Below are 23,832 nucleotides of genomic sequence, written 5' to 3' on the forward strand. Positions count from 1 at the left end.
CGGCGGGAGCCGCAGCCCCGCAGCATCCCCAGGGGACGGCTCCGGGAGGGCTCCCCCCGTGAGGAGCGGTAGGTGGCCCGGCGCCGGGCGGGCCCCGCAGTGGTACGGGAGGGAAGGAGGAGGGCGGGGGGGGGGGCAGAGCCCGGCGCGGCTTCGCCTCAGCGGGGTGCGGGTCCCAGGGGCTCCGCTGAGGAGAAGGAGGGGAGGGACGGCGGCTCCTCGCCCTCCGCCGCCGCGGCCCTGCCCGGCCGCCCCCCTCTCTCTCTCTCGCAGGCCCCTCTTTCCTCCCTGATCTGAGATTTGATTTGATTTTTTCGTTTCCTGGTTGAAAATCCGGCTCTTAACCCGGTTCAGGACTGCGTTAAGGAGACAGAGAAGCCTTCCCAAGGCTTAAGCGGGTGAAGCCAGACCCGGGCAATCTCAGAAGGAGGAAGCAGGGGTAAGAAAACACCAGAAGGATGAAGCTCACCCTGCTGCCGGAGCCCACATCCCTGCTTGCAGGGCCGAGAGGCGCAGCGATGCCGGGCATCAGCACAGGGCCAGGGCAGGAACCAGCAGACACAGGCCCGGAGTCACTGAGAGGCAGAGCCGAGGGGTCAGGGACACTTCATGTCCAAAGGAACAACTTCCCCAAACCCCAAAACTTCCCCCCCGCCGCTTAAAACCTCGTCCCACAGGACTCAGATGCCATGGTGGAGGTGAAGCGTTTTGTTTTTGCTGACAGGGTGCCAGGGTCTATAAAGTGTTTCGTGGTTTCCTGCCTAACTAAAAAATACGGAGAGGTTTGAACAACAAAACCGGTGGAGCACAAAGGCAGAAACGTGTAGTGCTTTGGGATGTTGCATAAGGGAAACTGTGACCACATTGCCAGACCTGGAGCTAGCTGAAAGGTCAGTGCTAGCAGCGAGAGGTTCAAGCCACACGCTAGCTGAAACAGCAGCGAGAGGGAGGTGTAAAGGATGTTGCCCTGCGTAAGTAATCCTGAAATAAAGTTTACCTTGGTACAAAAGCCAAATTGTGAGAGAAACAGGATAGAAACTTCCACGATGAACCCATCCCGTAATGCGTGGCCAGGTATACCCAGGGCCAGAGACTTTTTGTCTAAATAAATAGCTGCTGTGGGCTCCAGATACTCTTATATCCTTTGGGTAAACAAAAAATGCTAAATATTTGTAGTGGGGAGGACATGCCATTTTAAATAAAAGGCTCCTCAGCATAACCAAACCCTTCTGTTCTCTGGCAGATTTAAAAGCATAATGCCAACAGCTTAATAAATGGGTTGCAGGTGGCCCCCTTCCATGGTTACCTCATCGTGTTTGAACTTTCATGCTGCTTCAGCACAAGTAAACTGAATCCACAAGTAAAGAAATGTCATGAAAATATTTATAGCTTGGCAAAACAAAGCAGTTTATAGCTTAGCATAACAAAGTGTTATGGTCTTCAGTTAGAGTGGTATGATTTTACATGCACAGTGCCTTGTATGCGTAATATGGTATGTCGTACCTCGTACAGAATTTATATTAAAAAAAATTAGTTTTCAGTCCTGATTTATTAAAGTCAATGAATATTTTGGTATTGAATGACTTTCAGTTGGATGAAATTTGGTTTCCATTTTTACTCTTTTAGCGTAACAAGTGTTCAGGGATTTTTGCAGTGGAAAGGATTTCATTGTTTTATGGCTGAGAAAATGTTTTACAAACCTGAAGCTTGCAGATTCATGGTTTGTGTTTTGCTCCTTGTTTTTAATATCTGTTGAAATGGAAGTTTTGCAGAATGTCGACTGACTTCTGTATACATTGAAAGTATAAATAATCCCCTAGTTACCTGAACAGGGATAATCAAAACGAGTGCCTTTTCTTATCTGTTTTACTGTAATACTGGATTGAACATTTTGGGAAAGTTTTCTTGCATGTTAACAAACTTTAAATGCTTCTTTGTTCTATGCTTTATTTGGGATGCCCCTGTAATAGAGTTTGTAATCTGATTGCCCTCATTTCTGCTTTTTTATGAGAGCAAACTTGGTGTTGAGCTAAGAACCCAGAACAGAGAGTTGAGCCCTCTTCCCTTTGAAAATGAGGTAACTTAATAAAGCCACAGCTTACATTTATTGCTGTGAGGTCTGCAGGAAGTGAGAAGAATCAGCAAGATATCCTTATGAAAGGCCTGCAAAATTCCTCCTGCTAACTGGCTATAAACATCATTTTTTAGAATCAAAGCACTTGTGAGCATGGCTATGAGAGAGGGAGAAACCAGCAGCAGCTCCGTCAACGACAAGCTGGAGCAGAACAGCAATCGTGTTATTGCAATCGTCTTCCTGGCACTGTTCATCGACTTGTTGGGATTTGCTCTCATCTTGCCGCTGTTCCCTTCCATCCTCGATTACTACAGCCGGACCCAGGTACGTCACAGAGGAGGCCAGCCTGCTGGAACTGCTAGCTATGAGATATTTAGTGGAGGGAGGAAGAAAACTCCCTTGTCTCAGGGCAACTTAAATAGTTGTAGGCAGAATAATAACATCTAGTCCATTTAAACTGTTTGAAGAGTGATTTTTTATACTTTTTTTTTTTTGTTAACTTGTATAAGATTCCTCCCTCTTGCTATCTCATTAAAGTGAGGGATTTGTTCTGGGGGAAAATTCAGTTATTTCCTAGGGGCTGTTCCTTGTACTTACCTTCTGCTGGCCCTGTCTCTTCCTTTTCATTTGATCATTTGTTGCAGTCGCCTTCGTCTCCAAAAGATGCTTTCATGTATCATGCGTGTGTTGCTTTGTGAAGAGGAGGTTTAGTTCTGAAACTGGGATACAGGAGATCTGGCTGAAGTAAAATATGCATTTGTATCTAGCTGATAACTTGGAGTCCCCCAGTCTTGATAAACAAAGACACTGATGCCTAAATGCATTTTGTGCTCTAAATGGAAATTGTGTGCAAAATCTCTCCCTTATCATCTGGCTGCTGAGGGCAGTGGTACCAGCAAAAAATCCCTAAGGCGGTTTTTATAATTCATTCACCAGAGATAGCTAAGGGTTGGGTTTGTTGGACAGGCTGCAGGGGTGAGCTGACAAGGATCTCCTGAAGTTCAGCAAGGAGAGGTGCAAAGTCCTGCACCCGGGGAGGAACAACCCCAGGCACCAGGACGTGCTGGGGCCACTGGGAACAAACTGGAGCACAGGAGCTTCCCTCTGCCCCTCAGGAAGCCCTTCTGTGCTGTGCAGGTGATGGAGCCCTGGCAAAGGCTGCACAGAGAGGTTGTGGGGTTTCCCTCCTTGGAAATCTTGTCTGCTCCCACCCCCAGCACCAGGTTCACCAGGTTTCAATTTCATTCTTAGCAGGGAGGTGGCTGCTGCTCTGGGAACTTGGGGCAGAAGGTCGCGGTGGTTCCCAGTGGGGCAGCTGCTCCCAGTTGCCATTCTCAGACAAGATGAAGAAGTTGTCAGGGGAGAATTATTTTTTCATCCCAGACCTCTAAGTCAGAACCCTTTTCCAGCCCGCCTCCAACTGCAGCTGTAGGTTTTGTGTTTTCTCCTTCCGTGTCTCTAACCCTAACCATGGACTCTGACCTCCAGAATCTTTTACTTCCAAACTATTTCCTATCACCAGGATTTTCACCCTCTTTTTAGGGCCCCGTTCTTTTCAAGTCCCCCTCCTCTTCTTTGGAGCTATTCTTTTTCTCACCACCTCTTCTTTTCTGAACCTACAGGCCCCTGGCTCTCCCAGTCTAAATTATCTATACACAGAGGGATAGAGTGTCTCTCCAGCTGCTTTATTAATTGAAGGATACAGGACGTGCCGCTGTTGTTTAGTCTTGGTTTTAGCAAGTAGCAGGCCTGATAGTTTTAGAAAGTTGTAGTCCAGACATCCACCCACCCAAACGCATACGCTCATTTACCTGTTGCTGTTAGCATTCATAATTTAAGCTATTTTTAGCCTTACTGGTCAATCAGGAAATACTGGGGGGAAATGTCTTTGAAAATAAAGCAGAGCATCTTTCCTCCTGCTTCTGTTTCCCATCCCTCTGTTTTGCAGGATGGACTCTACTTGTCGTTGCAGCGTGGCGTGGACTGGTTTGCGGAGATGGTCGGGATGCCTCCCGGGCGCAAATACAACAGTGTCTTGTTTGGAGGTATGGAATTTAAACAGCTGAAACAAAACCTGCATTGCTTTCGAGTCATTTGCATTGTTGTGAGGAATGATGAGGAGATTGACAGAAAATAAAAAAACATACAGAGAGCATAAGAGGTTTTCTACTCTCCATTCTCTGAGGTTTTCAGCCTCTGACCAGACGAAAACCCTGAATGTTTTCTGGTCTGACCTCAGAGTTGACCCTGTGAGCAGTAGGTTGGAGTAGGTGCCTTCCAGGGGTCCATTTTAACCTGAATTATCCTAATTTGTGCTTCAGAAATGCAGGCCTGCTGCTCCTTGTTGTCAGACTGCCAGCTGAGGGTCAGGAGCCTGCTGTGCTCTTCCCTGCCCAGTCCCAAAAATTCTTTTCCCCTCACAATTGATCTGCACGTGACTGGAGACCAGTCAGTAGGGAACACTGGAATTAGGAGCTCCTGAGTTCAATTCCCACCTCCCCCTGGGCAGCTAGAGTGCAGCACTGCCTCTAAATCTCATTAGTCCTATTAAATGCAGTAGGGCTGCTGACTTGTAGGGTCAAGAAGCATTTGCTGGCACTAGAACACCCTGGTGTGGGTGAGCTCCTGTAGGAGCAGTGCCGGAAATCCAGTGCTCGTTTTCAGTCAGATTACTGGCTTTGAATGGTAGGAAACAGGTTTTTTTAAACCCCTTTTCACTTTTTTAATCCCTTAAATCACTTTGTCTCCTCTAGGACCTGGCTCTAAGGCTCCTCCTTGCTCCTCACGGCCTCAGACTTTGTTCAAACAAGGGGCAGGGTGCTCCCAATCTCATCCAACTCGTTGCCTTTCCTTTTTCTTGCTGCCCTGGAAGCACTGTATCGCTTGGTTTGGCTCAGTTGTTTGCAAGGGGAAGGAGAAATCTCCCTGCTCCTTCCGGAGGGACCCACCTGACCTTTTGCTCTTCAAAGAAAATATAACGTGTAACTGGGAACATGCAAATGAACTGGCTTGGGAAAGAAGCTGGTGTCCCTTGCTGCTTTCTCTCTTGGAGAAAAGTGTTTAGGAGCAGTACAGAGCAATGATGGGATGGTCACTAATTACCTGACAGCCACAGGCAGCGAGGATGTAGACGAGGTGGCTGCATTGACCTGGCGTCTGCCACATTTAACTCCATCTCTTCTGCTGGCTTTGATGACAGCTCCTCTTAGTGACCCACCTAATTTTCTATACTAGCAGAACACTTTTTCTTTTATCTAGGTTAGCTTTCTGCCAGGTTGAGTGGAGCTAAGTCATTGGAGAGCTGTCCAAGACTGCAGGAGCCTGGGAGGATGGACAAACCAACTTATTTGTAGTCAACTGCTGTCACAGCCCATCTTTGCTGGTTGCACCTTAAATGGTTGTAGTGGAAAGGTTCAGTACACTTGTAATGTTAAACAGAGGCCAATGCAGGATATTTTCTGCTGTCCTTCATCGTTGCTCAGACTGCCACCTGTGCAGGGCAGAAACCTGCCCTGAGGACACCAATGTTTGACTGGACCAGCTTTTGGGGGCTTTTGAGCTATCATAAGGAACTTTTGCCCATAAGGTGTTTGGCATCAATATTCTGCCTCCCTTAAAGTCGTTGGGAGCAGTACTTGTGGTCTCTCTCTCCTCAGCCTTTTTTAGCTTTGATAACTGAATGATCTGAGACGTATAACCCAGTTTTTCCTTTGGAGGAAAAACTGTGACAGCAAGACATTTTTCTGCCTGCTTGTTGAGAGTGTAGTGCAAATTAATGAGCGTGTGAAGCTGGAGATGGCAAGAGAAAAGAGGAATTAAACATCACAGAAGCTGGAGGCAGATTTCAAAAGACTCTTGGAGCCTGTTGGAATCACTCCTACCTCTTAGCGTGCCTCACTAACAGCAGTGCATGTGTCCTTCTTTCCATGATAAGAAGGAAAGAAAAGCTAATTATATTTGACAGAATCAGGTTCGAACAATCAAAAAATTCTTAAAAGAACTGTGACTGTTCAAGGCTGTATTACCTCTGCTTTAGGAACAGAAAACATTTGCAGATTCTCCAGTGTTTCCCAAACTGACTCCATGCCATTATAACCAGCGAGTTTCAAACAGCTTCTCACCAGTGAAGTAACCAGCAACCCATCCACCTTATCCCTTTTGCTTAGGCCTGTCTGTGCCATTGCCTCCTCAGTCAATTAACCATGGAAGATCATTGTTCTGAGGGTGGCTTGGTTTCAGGGACATGCTGTTCTTTATCACTGTTATTTTACATTTGTGCGTTTTTAACAGACCAAACAGAGTGGTAGGTCTGGAACAGGTTGGCTTTGTATTTAAGATGAAAGCAGCGAATGTAATGATATCTCTGTATGTTTTGTTTTTTTTCAGGTCTGATTGGCTCAATGTTTTCCATCCTGCAGTTTTTCTCCTCTCCCCTCACCGGTGCTGTGTCAGACTGCTGGGGCAGAAGGCCCGTCATCTTGCTGACAGTGGTATGTCTTGTGCTGCGTTCAGTCACGTCACCTCACTGCACAGTTAAAGGCCTTGTGCTTGGCACAAAGGGTTGGGAAATGACTGTTCCAGGTCTGATGGTTGTGGCCTTCTTGCCAAATCACTGGGCTACACTTCCAAAATCGAGTGCTCAAGCTGAGGTTCCATAACTGTACATGGAAGGCACCAAAATGACTGTCTGGGATTTTCCAAAGTCCCTCACCCCTGCGTATCAGAGTCTGACTTCAGATGCACAGTTCACAAATGACGGATTTAATCCCTCTAAATTTTAGTTCCCCGAGTGCCTGATGATTGCTGATTGCTTCATGACCTATTTCACAGAGCCTGGCATTTGTTGGTTAGACATTGCTATGTAGCAGTGAAAGAAAGGTGGATTTATTATAAAAATGAACTTTCTTCAAGAAGTTTTCTCTGTTGCTAGTCAGAGTTTGGGGTTCTAATTACAGAAGCAGTGGAAGTATGGTGGAACTTGGCAGTGAATGATGTATAAAGCCTGCTATTCTGTTGGGCTGTGGAAAGTGAACTAAATATATGTGTGCTTATGATTGATTATGGAATTAAAGGACTAGAAGTGTGAATTCTTATTTTGAACTCAAAATTCTGTTGGAAACAAATGGAGCAGGATGTAAAAAAATGGTTTAGTGCCCAGGGCTGATTTATCTCCCTTTGAGCTTTTCTTACGCTTTTTATTTTATTAGTAGTCTCACTACTTCATTTATAGGAAATTCTTATGGATTTGGTTCTACTTTTTTTTTTTTTATTATTATTTCACTGTTCAGGACATAGCACAGTATCAGTATATTCAGGCATTTCTGTTGCATAGTTTTTGGAGCAGCTGTTGAAGAATGGAAAAAGAAAATCAAATGTTTAGCAGCGAAATGAGCAGAAATAAGAAAAATTTTCCTGCCCCTTATAAAGAACCCTTTCTTTCTTCTGCAGATGGGTTTGATGGCATCGTACGCACTGTGGGCTGCCTCTAGGTCCTTCGGCATTTTTCTCCTCTCCAGGATCATAGGTGGAATCAGCAAAGGGAACGTCAGCCTCTCCACAGCTGTAATTGCTGACTTGCACTCTCCAAAAGCACGGAGCAAGGGCATGGTGAGTTATACCTGTGGGGCAGATGTTTGGGTTTATTGGCTAACTTTTAATTGATTTCAGGTGCTCTGAGTATATTCCTTAGCAGCGTGTTCATTGATCAAAAACACGACCTTCCATACTGCCTTGCTTTTGAGAATGTGCCAGATGGCTTTGCTGGCAAACTCTCACGCTACTTGTCGGTGGCTTTCACCTCCAAGTGAAATGCAGATGTCCTAGAGGTTGAAAAGCTACCTGCCTAAGTGGTAAAACCATCCCTCCTGCTGCTAACTTTAATCCTGCTTATACTAGCTGAGGAACTGAAAGGTCTTTTATCTCAGAATGGCCCAGTTTTGGTAACTGGAGCTCGCTTATAGGACAACCCGCTTTTCTCACCTTTCCAAGCCGTGGCAGCGCAGCAGCAGTGCCCAGCATGGCCCTGCCTGCCTTGGATGATGCAGTGCCTTCAGGACCTGAGCTCAGCAGGTGATGGATGTGGCTGTGGCTGACTGAGCAGCAAGTGGGCTGAACAGCTGCCCTTGCCTCTTCCAAAAGGCAGCGGACCAGATGGAAACACCCTGCAGGCTGAGCTTTGCCTGTGGATTGCCAGTTAGATCTTTTATCTTAAAAAAGCCTCGGGGGCCCAAACTTCTATTAGCAGAGAGTTATAAACCATCATGTGGGGCAGCTGCGTCTTGGGAGGGGATTTCACAGTGATAGCTAATGAATTTTCCAAACAATTTATTACAATCCTGGTGAGAGAAAATATATATCTGGAGGAGGATAGCCATACAGCACTAGGAAATAAAATGGGTCACAGCTTATTTTTAGGGCTTGAGAGCAAGTAGCTTGGGCTCACATCCACACAGCTTAACTCCCTCGTCTTTTCCGAAGCAGAGTGGGCATGTTCATTCTGCTTTCTGGGAAGGGTCCTGACTGATGCTGTTCCCAAAGTGTGCTGGGCATCGTCTGAGAGAATGCTGCTTGGGCAGGCTGAAACAGGGCTGGAGGTAGGGGTGAGTCAGGACACCTGCGTGTGCCCAGGCCTCTTTTAGTTTAGTACAGGTAAAGGCAAACAGACTGAAAAGCAGGAGGATTGTGTTCTGGGATGGCATGGTTTGGGGTCCTGCCTCTGTGTATATGTCTTTGTATATGTTTCTTAAAGAAAATGAGCCAAATCCTGCATTGTTGTGTTGTTAAGCAACCGAACTGAGACAAACTATTCAAATCCATGTTCTCTCTGTTAAACTCCCATCTCCTATTGTACTGGGTCTGGCTGGAATGTTAACTTTCCCGGCAGCAGCCCATTCAGTGCCGTACTCTGTACTTGTAGCTGGAACAGCAGTGTTATCACACCAGTGTTGTGTCTACTGCTGAGCAGCAGTGGCACAGCATTGGGCCTTTCTCTAACCCTCCTAGGGGGTGGGCAAAAAGTGAGGAGAGAAACATCACTAGGGCAGCTGACCTAAACCAATCAAAGGGATATTCCATACCATGTGGTGTCACACTCAGCAATAAAAGGTGGAAACAGGAAGAAGAGGGGAGGGGTGGGCTCTCGTTGAGAAGACGTCGGTCCTCCTCTCGAACACCGGCTGCGTGCGTTGAGGCCTTGCTTCAAGGACGTGGTCAATCATCGCTCATTTGTGGGAAGTAGAGAGTAATTTCTTTCCTCTGCACTTCCATGTAGCTTTCATTTATTTTGTTTGTTTGTTTTCCTCCCTTTTTCCCCTTTTCCCTTTTACTTCCCCTTAATTAAATTGTTTAGTTCATGGTAGTCTTTATTTAATTATTATAATTATTTCCCTTTAATTAAATTATCCTTATCTCAACCCGTGAGTTGTTCTTTGCTTTACTTCTCCCCCTCCTCATCTAAAGGAGGGGGAGTGAGAGAGCAGTTGTGGGGTTTAGCTGCCCAGCACGGTAAAACCACCACACCTATGTGCAGGTTCTACGTCTTTTCCTGTGTGCTGGTTTCACAGCGAGTTAATAAATCCTCTTTAGTAGCTATACTAGATTCAGGTTGTTTTGGGAAGCCTCTCAGCCTGTTTGCTCTATCAGAAATATAATTCTTAATACTGAAATTACCAAAGCAATTAGAAGTTGTAGACATCACACTACAAAAGTTTATTCTATGGCTGCTGGATCTGCTGGCTGAACAATCCCTGAGGTGAGAGTTGTTATTCCCCTTCCCAACTTCCTTTCACTCATCATCATACAAGGAATGGTGTCCCTCAGATATCCCTTCACTACGTTGCAGTTTGTCACTGCTGCTTTGCTGGCTAGGCAGAAAATGAAATGGGATATTTGGAAATAACAGGTTCTTCACACTCAGTGCTCTTTGGTTACATTCTGTGTGTGTCTGCATTTCTTTAAGGCACATGCCAGGGAATCCAAACTGGTTTAAACTGAGCTACCTGAACAAACTGGTGTCTAAAACTACGTGTCAATGTGCATTTGTGTCGTTGCAGGCAATGATTGGTGTTGCCTTCTCCCTTGGTTTTACCCTGGGTCCCATGATTGGAGCTTACCTAGCCATGGAGCCAGAGAAAGGAGAAGTCTTCTATCGTCGTTCGGCATTGTTAGCACTCACATTTGCTGTGGCTGATTTAATTTTCATCTTCTTCCTGCTTCCGGAGACGCTTCCCAAAGAAAAACGGGTAAATGAGCTCTCAATTCGAAGGTCTGGCTTCCTTGCAAGAACAGGATTTGACAGCTGTTGAAATACTGGAAGTATTTAAGAAGGGGCTGAGCCAGTATCTCATGAATTTAGCTCATTCTTGGGATCAGGTTTTCATGCTATTCAGGCTGATATCAAGGTGGTTGTATGATGGCCCCACCTCCTAGCCCAGCATAACGTGAGACCTGTTTATAGCTAGCATGCTGATGAATTGCTGCCTTTGGTGTTGTGTGAATTTCCCAAAAACTAACGGCAACCTGGGAGGGAGAGGGTGAATTTTCAGTTATTTCCCAGTATACATCAGGTTATTTTTTTAACTGCTATTTTGTCTATGCTTGATTATTTTGAACACCGAAGTAGCAATGACTCTTAGATCTGTGAAAGACAGCACAGCTCAGAGAGAAAATGTCTACAAGTGCTAAAACCCAGTAACTGCTAGAATCTGTGGGGCAGAACGTGTATTAGCATCATGATTTAATACTGTGTGATCAGACATTGTTCAAGATATTTCTATCTGATAACAAATCTCTTGGAAGACTGGTGGTGTGGGAGAGCCTGAATTCAGTCCTAGGTATCTGGAGGAAACACTCAATTTCAGGTTTTCAGCTGGATTGGATCTTTCTTGTCGTTCCTTGCCTCTAAGCAGCTCTCAGACGTTGAATCATGCTCGGTCTCTGGACAGCCAAACCTAGCTGACACGGAGAAATGCTGTTCAGGAAACTTGTCTGCGCCGCTCCTGCCCGGGCAAAACTTCAGACCTTCCTTGAGTGTTTCCCAGCAGGGTGTGTCAGATGTGGAATTGGTTGCTTGTGTGTATTCCCAAACACTACAGCTTTATTATTATTTTTTTTACAGCTCTGGTATGTCTCATCTGTTCCTCTTTCCTATTTGGCTGCTTCTAAGCATTCCTGATAAAATCCTGTCCCTGGTTAGAGCTGCACTCTGGGGTGACGGCAACGTGTTTATGGAAGGAAGTGCTGCAGGGTGAATCTGTGTTCTGAAAACAATTCCACCTTCGCTGTGGAGGGATAAATGGCTTCGGGGCCTTCCTGTACAATCCCTGACCAGTACCCTCCCCCTCTCATTATCCTCTTGGGAGTTCTGATAAGCTAATCTGTGCTCGTCATCGTGACTGAACTGTGATAAGAAACTGGGTGCTCTCTCCCTGCTCTGGGGGACTCTGCCTCCCTGCAGCAGTAGGTGTTGCATGAGGCAGATTTATAGGTGCCTCTCGAGGTCATGTTAAGCACACAAGTTGTTTAATTGCTGATGAGATGGTGATTTTTCCAGCTTTGGAGCTTATGATTGGGATCAGCATCAGTGCGTTTGTGCCGTTTCCTTCCAGCTGCCTTTGGGTAGTGGACCCGTGAAGTTCGTGTGGTCGAGGGTATTTGCAACTGTTCTTGTTAGGCTGCTTTGCTTGGTTTTGGGGTAATCCCTCCGACTTGGAGTGGAAGAGGAGCAGTTTCCCTGGCCGCCTGATAACTGGGTAAGGGCAGGTGTGCTGGCAGCCTCTCTGGCTCCTGGCTGGGCTGAGCTGGAGCAGGGGCTGCTGCACTATCGTGGTGGAAAGTGTTGGAAGGACGTAACTGTGAGAAGGGGAAATGGTAACGATAACTGGTAGGAAGGTGTGTCAGCGGGATCAAACATCTGGTTCTTTGAAATATGCTGTGTTCTCATGATATTCCTGTTTCTCTATCTGTCTTCCTTTTCTCTGGAGAGCCATAGAATATCCCGAGTTGGAAGGGACCCACAGGGATCACTGAGTCCAAGAGACTCAAGAGAAGAGCAACTATTTCATTCGTTTATGTTGGAATTGACTTGTAGAAAAGAGAAGGTGAAGGAGGTCAGGGGGAGCAAGGATGAGTTTTCATCCAAAGATAACAGAGTTTTTGCTACCATTTTTCCCCTTTTTCAACTCTTCCCTGCGTTTTTCAGGTGAAGAGTGACGGAAACGTTTTACCTTTCACCTGTCAGAGACACTGGTCTTACGTGAGTTGCCCAAACAGCTCCTGTTGTGACCTGCTTGGTAGCAGGGAGGAATAAAAGCGTGTCTAGTAGAGTCTGTCCCCTTTAAGAGCTTTTGAGTTAATTTTTAGCTGAGCTTGCTATGATCAAGGCTGACTTGCTGAAGGAAGGGTCTTACAACTTCATTCTCTGGTGTCTGATTTGAGTGCTGGTGCTGGAGCTTGGAAGGCCCAGGCTGCATTCCTGGTTTGGACAGACTCTGGGACTTCAAGGCTTGTTACTTAGCCTCTCTGAATTAGAGGAAAACAGGAAACAGACACTGTGAGAAATGTCTGATGTTCGAGGTGCTTTGGGTGATTATGAAGTGAAATAGAGCAATTTTTGAATAATAAGTCATAAGCGTGAAGATTAAACACAAAACATTGTAGATTTTGAACCTGAAGAGGATCTGAACTCCACATAGCTGGTGACATTCCCTGAAATGGGCAGTGTGTGCTTGCTGCTTGGGGGTGGTGAAATGCTTTCATCAGGTCTAATACAGTTTTTTCATCAATCAGTGGGTGAAGTCATTTCTAGATCATTGCTTCTAGGGCAAAGGCAGGAGAAGATTAAAAGAAATATATATATTTACATATAAATAAAATCAACCTTGTAAATATATATATTTCTATATAAATAAAATCAGCCTTATAGTACAAAAGCAGCTTGGCACCCTGTCTGACATGAATAATAACTCAAAACAGCTACAAACTGCAGATTTTTTTATTACTGGCAGACATTCTTGAAGAGAGTTGCTTGTTACCAGTTTCTGTGTGCTGCACTGCAAACACCATGCCAACAAATGCAGGAACTGAGGACTGCTATGAGCCAGCTTCAGGAAATCCTCTTACAGACCTCATAAAAGCATGAGGAAACTTCTTCTTGGGAGTGTCTTTTTACCCTCTGTAATACATGCAGTGGAAGGGGAAACAGCCCAGTTTGTTTTATGTGGATCAGCAGCCTTACAGCTATGTAAAACAGCCTGGTATATTGATCTGACTGATGGTGGGAGACCAACAGGCTCCAGAGCTGGGCTGTTGGATGCTCAGAAGACTGTCAAAACAAGCCAGGTGGTGTTAGTACCATTTTAAAGGGTGATTTGTTTACACACTTTTTTAAACCCAGTCCATACGTATCCTCAAGGCACATGCTGAAGTTCTGCTGGTAATTTACCCTTTAATCTCAGCATCAAAGGGGGCAGCAGCTTCCTCCTTCCCCAGCTGGGATGAAGAGGAAGCTCATCAGATGAAGCCTGTGCAGTGTTTTGAGGGGATTAAATGCTAAATGTGATTACTTAGGATTCTTGAGTCCCTCTTATATCTTCCTGTGACTGTCCTGCAAAGTGGCAGCCTAAATTCTCCTACTTTGAAAGGAAATGTTTCCTTAAGAATTTACACAGTGTGTATGTATATTTATATATTTGCTTTTCATATTTTAGAAGAAGAATAATAAAGTTTAAAACATTTTCCGTACATCTGTAGGGAATTAAAGCATCTCCTAAGCTCCTGGTGATGAAGAGCAGGGATGGTGTCACTAGATGCATAATTAGGTTGAGATGTGTGGAGTAGGAGGACCAGAAGTGCTACAAAATAAATTTTCCCCTTAAAAAAGCCACACAACGTGGGCGTGTAGAATCTCTAGAAATCTCTCTAAGGAATCTCTCTAGAAATGGTATTTTCTGTTGCTTCCCCAGGAGGTGTCACTGGCTGGCTAAAAGAACCAGCAGTACCACACCAAGCTGTCACCGGCTGTGCTGCTGCACCTACTGCTCTCAGCCCTGTAGCTCACACAAATCCCCGGCTTTCCACGAGGCTGCAGGCAGCTGTGCCATTATTTACCCAGTAAATGTTCATTGACAGGCAGGGTGATGCAAAAAGGGAGCCAAACCAAGCCACCTTCAGTCTGTGCAGAACGAGCTGCTTCTGCCTTTTAAGCAACCCAGGAAGGAGTCTGTTTTCAGTGAAAACTGCTATTAGTGCTCTACCTTCTAGTTACAGTGTTGGAACTAATTCAGGAGGTCTGGGATGTTATCGGGGGTTGCTCAGACCCCAAAGCCAGTTGTCTTGTTTCATCTCAGGTAATGTTTGTAGGTATTGAAGCACTTCTGACTGTTGCTGTCATTTTTCTGCAGTAGTAATTACATCAGTTTTTTAAAATAAACCTCTTTCTGTCATCAGGTCTCCTCTGTGACATCTGGATTTCAGGCAGCCGTTGACTTGCTCAGTCCTCTGGCTTTATTTCAGTTCTCTGCAGTCACCCGAGGAAAGGAATCCCCTTCAGAGAAGAGTAAGTGTTAACTTGCTTTCTGTATTACATTATGTATCTTCTTGTATCTGGGGATGGTTTCTAAGTGCAGACTTTAGTCACACCCATTTGGAAGCAGTACTCTAACTCTTTAAAATCCACCCTATTAATTTATGAACTTATGCTGACCCTCGTATTCCCAGAAAAAGAGGTTTTAGAGATTAGTCTTTTGAGGATTTCTGACTTGCTACTCACTCATTCTTCAGGCACTGGCTGCAGTTTGGGTAGGCTGCAGGAAGTGAGGTGATTTAAAAACACAGCTCGAGGCATAAGTAAGGGACGTGTTAATATGCGGATCCAAGCTGCAGAACAAAAAATTTTAGACTGGACTTTTATTTCTTGTTTCAGGATTTGGAGATGTAGGGTTTGAGCACTTCACTACATTAAATTATTTAAGGCATAGAAAATAAATCAACATTTGCCGGGTCCACCAACTAATCATCCGTGCTGTTGCATCAGGAAAGGAGCCCCCTTAGGAGAAAACACGTTAAACACTGCATTCACAGAAAAACAAGTAAGACTATCTATCAAAGACCACAGATGGCTTAGAAGGGATGCTGTGCTTTAGCCAGTGTAGTCCTGAAAGAACCATTCCAAGGTATTAAACTGAATACAGGAGCTGATTTAAAATAAGTAAGGAAATCAGAGGGTACGAATATGAGGGACAGGGACTGGACTGGATGAGGGAGAGCAGAGACGCAGGGAGAGATCAGTCTTCTGGGCTCTTCTCTCACCAGAGGGAAGGTAATGAGCAGAATCCATTTCATGGCATGTCTTGTATGGGTATTTAAAATGAGCATCTGAGGAAAGACCTTTTCCCTGTACAGTTATTTTATGTCCACTACAACTATTGTATCATGTAACTGTTGCTGTTATATTTTAAAGCAGTGCTTGAAAACCACCACCATATTTCTCTCTTCCCCCACTCCCCTCACCTCCCTGTTTGTTTTTTGTGGTGTTTTGTTCGTTTAGATCTTCAGAATCTGAAAATGCTGGGCGTGGTGTATTTCCTGTACCTCTTCCTGTTTTCTGGTTTGGAGTATACACTGAGTTTTCTTACTCACCAGAGATTCCAGTTCAGCAGGTACAGTGCGCTTAAAAGACACGTCATGTATTTCATCTAGGCTGTTTTCCAAAAGCTTAATTTAAGGTCTTTTATTTTCAAGAAAGAGGCTTGAAGACTATTACTAACATCAGTTGGTAAGAGTCAAAAACAAAACAGCCATTGCATTCATTTATGATTGGGCTTTGTGGGAAGAATTTAAGAAAACATAGGCACACCGCTTATCACCCCGGGAGATACTCATTGAATGCACCCCTTCTAAGACCTAAAGAAAATCAATACACAAGATTAAACTAAAGCTTCTGAAATATCTGTAGCTGGGCTAGTTGTATTGATTGACTAGCATAAAATCTTTTCTCTTCTTCCCCAGAAGAGTTTTACACTATCAGGACAAATCTCGAGGCTCAAAAAAAATAAAAATAAAAAGAATGATTGAGGGATAGCCATGTGATGGCACTGCGTACGATGTACAGTCATTACATCTGAGAGTTTGACTTCCTCTAGTCAACCACTAGAGCAGAAAGAACAGAATCCACTAAAAGAAGCTCAGCTTGAAATACTTTTCCTGCCAGCTCATAGGAAGATTCCCAGCCAGGAACATGATCTTGTAGCTCGATTCCGTATGTGTGTCCTTTCCTTTCAGTGACTCTCAGGATTTTGTCTCATCTCTGCATTTCTGTCTTTCATTACAGTTTGTGGCTTAACTAATGTGTGTGCAACAAGGAAAGGTCTTCTAGTGCAGTAAGGCTGCTTCTGCAAGGTCCTTTCAGGATAGCCACACAGTGAGACACTCAACTTTATGCCGACAGTACAGGCTGTGTGACAAACATGCTTGTTACAGAGGTGAGAACTTCTAGCTGAGAACATCCACATAGTCCAGCAGATAAGAGGAGGAGAAAGGGACACTTGAAGAAATATTGCAGGGTGGAAGGAGAGTGCAAGCTTCCCAGTGCAGGGCCTCACCACCGTGCCTGTGCCCATTCCTTGCAAACCAATAGCTCCTGCACGTAGGGCAGAGATTTGCCATGGCATGAGGTAACGTGTGGGCTCTTCATGGGCCACCCTAGTAACAACTCAGCTACATCGCAGCAGTCTAGAGACCTCTGCAGTATTTGCCAGCAGCTGTCCTGTCTCTAAGTAATGGGTTCATCTTCTTTCTGTTTGCCTGTCGTGGAAATTAATGTCTGCGTATTAAGAGCTTGTGCTGCTCGTGTGAGCATCTAAAGGCATTCTCTGTCTTGCTCAGGAAAGGGTCTACGCTGGACCCGTGCATCTGATGGTGGAATGCTCTGTGCATGACTTTGTAACCTGTGTTTCTGCCTCCCTTACAGCATGCAGCAGGGCAAGATGTTTTTCTTTATTGGAATAACAATGGCTGTGATCCAGGGAGGTTATGCTCGCCGAATCAAGCCAGGAAATGAAATCAAAGCTGTAAAAAGGGTAAAAAAAAATATATATATATTTTTTCCTTTCCCTCCATAAATCTGATACATTAATCTTCAGTCTAAAGAGCAACGAACAGTGGTTGGAGGCTATAGCTGTACTTGTCGGATCAAAAGAAAATTCTGTCTGTCTCATTTCAGTGGTGGGCAGGGGGAAACAGAATTCTTCCTCTAGTCTACAACGTGTGGTCTTCCATATTACAACAGCATGTACCAATACACAGGCAGAAGTTTCTCTGACAGAAGTGTGCATCTGTTTGCAGTGTTTGCCTCTTTCATCTTAGAGATGGTGATACTGCACTGAGATGACAGGGAACAGCTCATGCAGCTTATACTAAGGCTGTGGGACAAGTAGATGTGTTTTGTCACTTGCATTTGTGTGTGGAGCTAAGGACAGCAGGTTTCCAGCGTTTCTGAACTTCTGTTGCTGCTTGGTAACGTCTGCTTGGACAGCTAAAGCCTCCATCCATTTATTATGCATTACTCTGAGGCCAGTGTGAGTTCAACAGTGGCAAATCGCACTGCAGCCCGGTGAACCGACTCGGCTTTTCTCAAAAGTTATTTCTGCTAGGGAAATCATCCCCACCCTGCTCCCGGGCAGGCAAAAGCTAACAATGTGTTTGTTGTGTCACAGGGGAAGCATTTCCCTAAGAAAACTCACGCTGCTGCACTGGTGCTGCTCTGTCCTCTGCACCAACTTCCTCCACGTTCTCTGCACTGCAGATTATGCAAACTGTGGCTCACCCTGCAAATTTCTGTATTTTTTCCTCTTTCCTGCACAGGGAAGTGTAGTTACTGTGAAATACTCAGTTAGTTTAACTGGCCAGTTGCTTCTTGTAAACACCCACGTGCTCCCTGCTGAAACCTGCAGGCCCCTGGGCACGCTTTCTGCAGATGCATGTGGCTTGGGTGGCTTTTGTGGGAATTCCTCCTTTGGCTGCGGTGATTCTGGTGCTTTGTTTATAGATCTGGATCGTATGGCAAATGTGGCTTCTCTTAGCACAGCGGTTACGGTGTCTCATTAATCACTGAGTTTTCAAAATGAGGCATTTTGTGGGAGTGGAATTAAAACCCTGCAGCAGGTCTTAACTGATCAGTTTTCACAGAAAAAAAATGTGTATGAGGGAGAGATCACAGGGGAGCTGAAATCCAGGCCCTTTGAATAGAGGAATAACCTTTTCTTTTTCTGTTTTCCTAGTGAATTCCCACATTTTTTGTTCTTGGCTCCAAAAACTCCAGAGGGTTTGACACAACCCTTAGAATCAGCCAGTGCTGCTGCAAAAAAAACTAAAGGAGCTGTAGCGCACAGGCTTTTTGATCTTGTGCTAGCTCACAAGATAAAGAGATGAAACTAAATTTCTGGACAGTTCAGCACATAATGAGGCAGAAAAGAAAGCAGATCACGTGAGAGAACTGCGAAAACATTGTTTTCCTCAACTGGGAGATGAGCTGGGAGGCTACAGCCCGTGTTATAGGTGACTCCAGTGCGTATGTGGTCTGCAGTCATGTGGCACGGAGAGAACAGAGAAGTGAATTGTGTTTATGCGTGGCCATCCAGATGAGTTTGCAATGTCTGCTTGGGAGGGAAGGACTCACTGGTTTAAGTGTAATTCTGTCGGGGAAAAGACCTGGCAGGACACCTGGAGTGAGGCTTTAACAAGCACGGCTTAAATGTAACTGTGTGACTCATTCATTTTTGCAGGCTATTATGCTGCTGATTCCAGCGTTCCTGTTAATTGGATGGGCTGCAAATGTGACCCTGCTGAGCGTTGGACTGCTGCTGTACTCCTTTGGTGAGCCAAACTGCCCTGAATTCTAGGCACACGTAATTTTTCTTCGCGTATTTATTCATTAATTAAGAAAGACACACTTCTGTTTCAAGGTGTTAGCAGCAGCAGTTGATGTTTCTCTTTATACAGCCTGGGAGGAATAGTGGCTGTTGCTTCCTCGTGTTGTTTGTATCCAAGGAAGTTGCCGTGGTGACATTAGGAAGCATCCCCAGTGCTCGTTGTCCCATCTCACTACAGAGCTCGTGTTTTGTTTTGTTTTGTTTTGTTTTTTTTTCCCCCATCACCAGACCTTAGAAGCAAAATATTCACTGAATAGCTTGTGTCAGGAAAAGAAGAGAGCATTTCTTTGTGTTTCAAAGGTGGCTGCGTTATTTCTTAGGCAACAGGCTGCCGAGAGCTGCACTATGTTACGGTGAGGGCTGGTGCAAGATTCAGGCTGAGCAAGGGCGAGGGCAGGTCAGCCTTGTCCTGAACATCGTGGCTCGGGGCTGTGCGGGCTGGACGCTGCCCTGCTCTCCTGCATTGCAGGCTCCTAGGCCAGGGAGGGAGATAAACTCCCTGTAGCTTTTGCTGAGTGCAGATGGTTTTCAAAGATGCATAACTGCTTACATAAACAGTGTTCTGACAACTTAAGCCATTATTCTGGGAAACAATTATGAATGAACTTGGATTCATCAGCGATGGAGCCATACCAAAGTGTCCATCTGAGAAAAGATTTCAGATATCCCCAACGCTGCTATTGTTGAGAAGCTTCAACTGAAGCTAATTATGAAAGGAGACTTCTCTTTTGCATGATGCAGACTAATTTCAGAGTAAACTCCCAGCCACAAAATGCATCTGTTTAGTAGCTTGCTTGCCTAGGACCAGCCGTGTGGTGGACAGGTTTCAAACTCTAGATCTTACTAGATCTGGCTCTTCCCTAGCTAAGCCATCCTGAGAGGTCTCTCAGGAGAGACCTCTTTTCCCACCCTCTCCCTCCCCCTGCCCAAGAAATTCGGATGCCTGCAGTTAAGGCAACAAATCCATCATTCCTGCTCTCCAATCGTTTTTCCCTTCCCAAAAAAGATTCTGCTTTGCATGCTGAAAGCACTTCCCTCTTGGCAGAAAAGGTCCCTGTTGCAGTAAGAGGGCAGCGATTGCTGAACAGCTCTTGGCTTTTTTCTTTAAAAAATGTTGTAGCCTCTTGCTGGACTTAACGGTCTTACTTCTCAAGCTGCCTCTTTCATCTGTGAGTAAATCCTTGTGCATGGGGACAGCGTGGTTCTGTGTACGGCAGCTCACTGGCTGGGGGAAACATGAGCAATTCCCTTCCCCTTCCTCTGCAAAGCTGCCCTGAGCTGTGGAGAGGAGCAGCAGTAATGGGAAACACCTGCTCAGAGCACATGGCTCTTCGTGCAGGTTGGCTTTGGGGGGGTGTTTTTGTTATTGGACTGGATTAAAGCATATGATTCATCGTTGGTGCAGTGCCCCAGAGCTCAGCATACTTCTCTGCAGCAGTAATGAGTTCAGGCCACGTGTTTTTCGCGATTGCTCCTCTAGCTGAACTCTGCTGGTCACTGACAGTCTCTTTTGTGTGTTTTTCCAGCTGCTGCCATTGTTATCCCATGTTTGTCTGCGGTGGTATCAGGCTATGGTGAGTGTCCTTGCTTGGAGGGGCAGCCCCTGGGCACGTAAGTGACTTTGTATGCACTTGGCTCGAACGCGGGAGTGACCTCAGGTTTGGTGATGCATCAAGAGGAACAGCTGGGTCCTGGGGTGGCCTCAGGTCTGCGTGCTGCACTGTGGCTGCAGCGTGTCTGTAATGCCTCCTTCAGTAAAAAACAAAGAAAGCCAGATGGGACTGCTGGGGGTGAGAAGATAATATTCCGACCCTGAGAACTTCCAAAACATCCCCCACTGAAGTACAGGAAAGTCCAGACCTGACAGTACCTGGCTCTGAAAACTGTCAGCTCTTCCTACTAAGTCCTTTCAGAGTGAGCAGGAGCAGTTTGCCAGCCCAGTCAAACTCTGCCCAGTGAGCACACTACTTTTGCAGGTTTTTGCTGGTTTGTTCCAATGTGCTGGGTCAACCTGAAGCAACCACGATGGTGGTCATGATTAAGAGGATCAAGAATAGGAGGTAAAAAATGAGGCTCCTAGGCAAAGAGCACAAACGCCACTGAGGAAGGAAGAGCCTGGGCCTCTGAAGGAGACACCAGCCATCTGCCAGCAGTGAAATCATTTCTTCCCGATTCCTTGGAAAAGAGCTGGATGTGGTGCTGGTTGCTACAGAACCCTGTACGGCAGATGATGCTGAGTTGCCACCTGCAGAAGCCAGCTCCTTCTTTAGCTTTGGTTCATTACCAAGGCTGCCAGCACTACAGTGCCTGCTGAGGGAAAAAAGCAGGGCTTTCCTTTTAACCAGGACTTTCATGGGGCTCTTACTTAAACTTGCATCCATGCACCTGTATTTTACAGCAGAAAAAAAATTACTACTTTCAAATTTAGGGAAGCAGATTTAGCTCTTTTATACAAAAAGTTTTAGCCTTTTTCTGATTTTTTTTTTTGTCTTCAAGCGTGCTTAATAATGCAGTCACATTTACCTTGTTGTGGGAGAAAAAAAAATAGAGCTTGGGCAGTGACAGTGAAGTTTGAAGTTCCAAAAGAACCGGCTCCAGGAGCCCCAGCAGTGCCTGCCCTTCAGGCTGTCCCTGCCCCAGGCAGAACTACGATGCAGCCTGGTGACTGACTCTGCCTTCACAGGTTCTGCCGGCCAAAAAGGAAGAGTGATGGGGATCCTGAGGAGCCTGGGGGCTCTGGCCAGGGCCCTGGGCCCGATCCTGTCAGCCACAGGTGAGCGGGGCCCTTCTGCCTTCCTGCCTTTGCCAAGGTCCCTCGGGGAGCCTACAGCCTGGGGGGGTGGGAGGAGGGGAGGAGATCAGGAAGGGAAACCCCAGCCCCCAGCTCAGAGCCCTAAAACAGTCCTCACAGAAGGAGATGGCCCTAAGAGCTGCATGGAAAGGGCCAGGGCAAGGCGAGGCCCCTCTTAGCCTCAACAGGAGCCTGGTGGATGAACTGAAAGGTTTGTATGAGCAGAGATGCCAAAGGTGGTGCCTGGTTCTTTAGGCAGCTCAGCAGCATCAAACTAACCCATCCCAGTACGTGGCTGCACAGGCAGAGGAACACCCCAGCACGCAGCGGAAGCCAGCAGCTGACCAGCAGCTCTTACCCTTTCTGGGCTTATTTTCAGCCTTTTTGGCAAGAAACCCATACCTGCTATGCAGGGCTGGCTCTGGGAAAACAAGTCAGTGAGAGCAAGGGCTGCTTTGCTCTAACAGCTCACGAAGTTGCATCCCCTTGGTGTACGAATTCGGCAGGGCGAGTCAATAATCTGCAATACACAAAAAGAATTCTGCTGCATTAAAAGCAACCCCTAAACCAGGTTAAAGCAGCCCCACAAGGCCGATGCTGCTGGTGCTCGGGGCGGTGACCATGCTGTGCCCAGTGGCCCTCAGGGGAAGCAGCTGTGCAGCGCACCAGAGCCTGAACTCTGAGCGACCCTAACTGAGCACAGCCAGCACCCCTTCCCTCACTGCACCCAAAGGCCAAACTGGCTCACGCTGGCACAAACACCTGCCCCGTGCCTCAGCACAGGTACTGTGTGCAGGGAACTTCTAGAAAGGAAGAAACCAGCTTTGGACTTTACAGCAAAACCAAAATGGCAGAACAGCTCCAGCGTGCAGCACTTGTAGTGCCCTTGGTGCCCCCCAGCATTAGATTTCCCTGCGTTTTACATGAATGGCCACGGAGAACGTGCTGGGGCAACGAGTGAGAGTTTCCAAGCGACTAAAGTGGAATACGTGAATAGGAACTTCCCCGGTTTCTGTACTGGCAGGAATGAACATACCCCATGTAAAACAACCACCTTTAACATGCTGTTCCCTTGGAAGAGAACTATTACCAGCAGTGCTATTAGCCACCTCCTGCTTGTAACATGTGCAAGATTATACAGTAAAAATTCAGTGATTTTAGCTGTACCAACACCTATGTTCTCCCTTTGTATCAGTAAGTTGTTGAGAACAGGAGCTATAAACGCCTGCTCACTTATATGCAAGGAAAACTGCTAAAAACCTGAATTTGTTTCTTTTTCAGTCTACTGGCTGGCAGGGGCAGAGGTTTGCTTCACTGTCTGTGGAGCTTTCTTCCTCATCCCCTTCATTTTACTTGGTTCTATAAAACAGCAGACAAAGGAGGAGTAGACAAAGGTAGGAAGTAACCACGGCACTGTCACCAGCTTCTAAGAACCACCACATGACCTGATTCTTGCTACCTGCCTCCAGCAGCCAAACGGGAAGATCTTCTGGAAGATCAGCAGCAACAGCAGACTTCAGATTTCTTGCAGCCTCCACAGGGAATTCTGTTGGCTGTGGCCTCCCAGCTGGCTTGGCTAGTTCTGCAAACAGAAAAGAAAAAAAAAATAGAGAACCAAGAACACGCAGCTCAGTAAAGTATTCAAATCATGGGCAAGCTGAGAGCAGCAGTACAGCAGCACCGTGCTGCACAGCACAGCCCAAACTTACAGCCAGCACCCAGTGCTGTTAACTCCCCCCCTGCAGCGCTGCTCTTTGCTCATCTGCTTTGGTCAGGAGCACAAACCAGAGCAACTCCACTGCCCAAAGGTGCCACAAAAAGGAGTTCTGCCTGGTTTTCACTAGCAGACAAGAGCTGTCTAATGGGGAGTTTCTATACACATCACGAGATCTGCACAAGTTCTCAGTGGACCTCATAAAACTGCATCAACTGCCTTAAAGCCCGACAATCAAACCCAAACCAAGCAGCACACTACAGGCTTCCTGAGCCTGACTGGTACTTTGGCACAGGTGGACTGTTTTTAATATATGACTGAGATGTTT

The 23,832-nt window shown here is 46.0% G+C and overlaps 1 protein-coding gene across 1 annotated transcript; it reads left to right on the forward strand.

Annotated features, from left to right (window-relative positions):
* MFSD10 (major facilitator superfamily domain containing 10) lies at positions 1 to 23,651 on the forward strand. The gene is made up of 13 exons (XM_084286876.1): positions 1 to 68; positions 2,209 to 2,398; positions 4,023 to 4,119; positions 6,461 to 6,564; positions 7,523 to 7,681; positions 10,126 to 10,314; positions 14,519 to 14,627; positions 15,618 to 15,729; positions 17,040 to 17,148; positions 18,853 to 18,943; positions 20,526 to 20,573; positions 21,683 to 21,772; positions 23,072 to 23,651. Exons 2-13 carry the CDS (start codon positions 2,228 to 2,230, stop codon positions 23,176 to 23,178), a joined length of 1,386 nt encoding a protein of 461 aa, XP_084143002.1. The 5' UTR covers positions 1 to 68; positions 2,209 to 2,227; the 3' UTR covers positions 23,179 to 23,651.
* The last annotated feature ends 181 nt before the right edge of the window (positions 23,652 to 23,832 follow it).

The sequence above is a fragment of the Netta rufina genome (assembly GCF_964035555.1).
Source record: "Netta rufina genome assembly, chromosome: 4".
NCBI classification, from domain to species: domain Eukaryota; kingdom Metazoa; phylum Chordata; class Aves; order Anseriformes; family Anatidae; genus Netta; species Netta rufina.

What these genes read in the sequence shown, in the direction of transcription:
- MFSD10 (XM_084286876.1), top strand. Translation starts at nt 2,228, where the DNA reads ATGGCTATGAGAGAGGGAGAAACCAGCAGCAGCTCCGTCAACGACAAG. An exon ending in AAGCACGGAGCAAGGGCATG is followed by an intron (nt 7,682 to 10,125) that starts GTGAGTTATACC and finishes GTGTCGTTGCAG; the next exon opens with GCAATGATTGGTGTTGCCTT. An exon ending in TGCGGTGGTATCAGGCTATG is followed by an intron (nt 20,574 to 21,682) that starts GTGAGTGTCCTT and finishes CTGCCTTCACAG; the next exon opens with GTTCTGCCGGCCAAAAAGGA.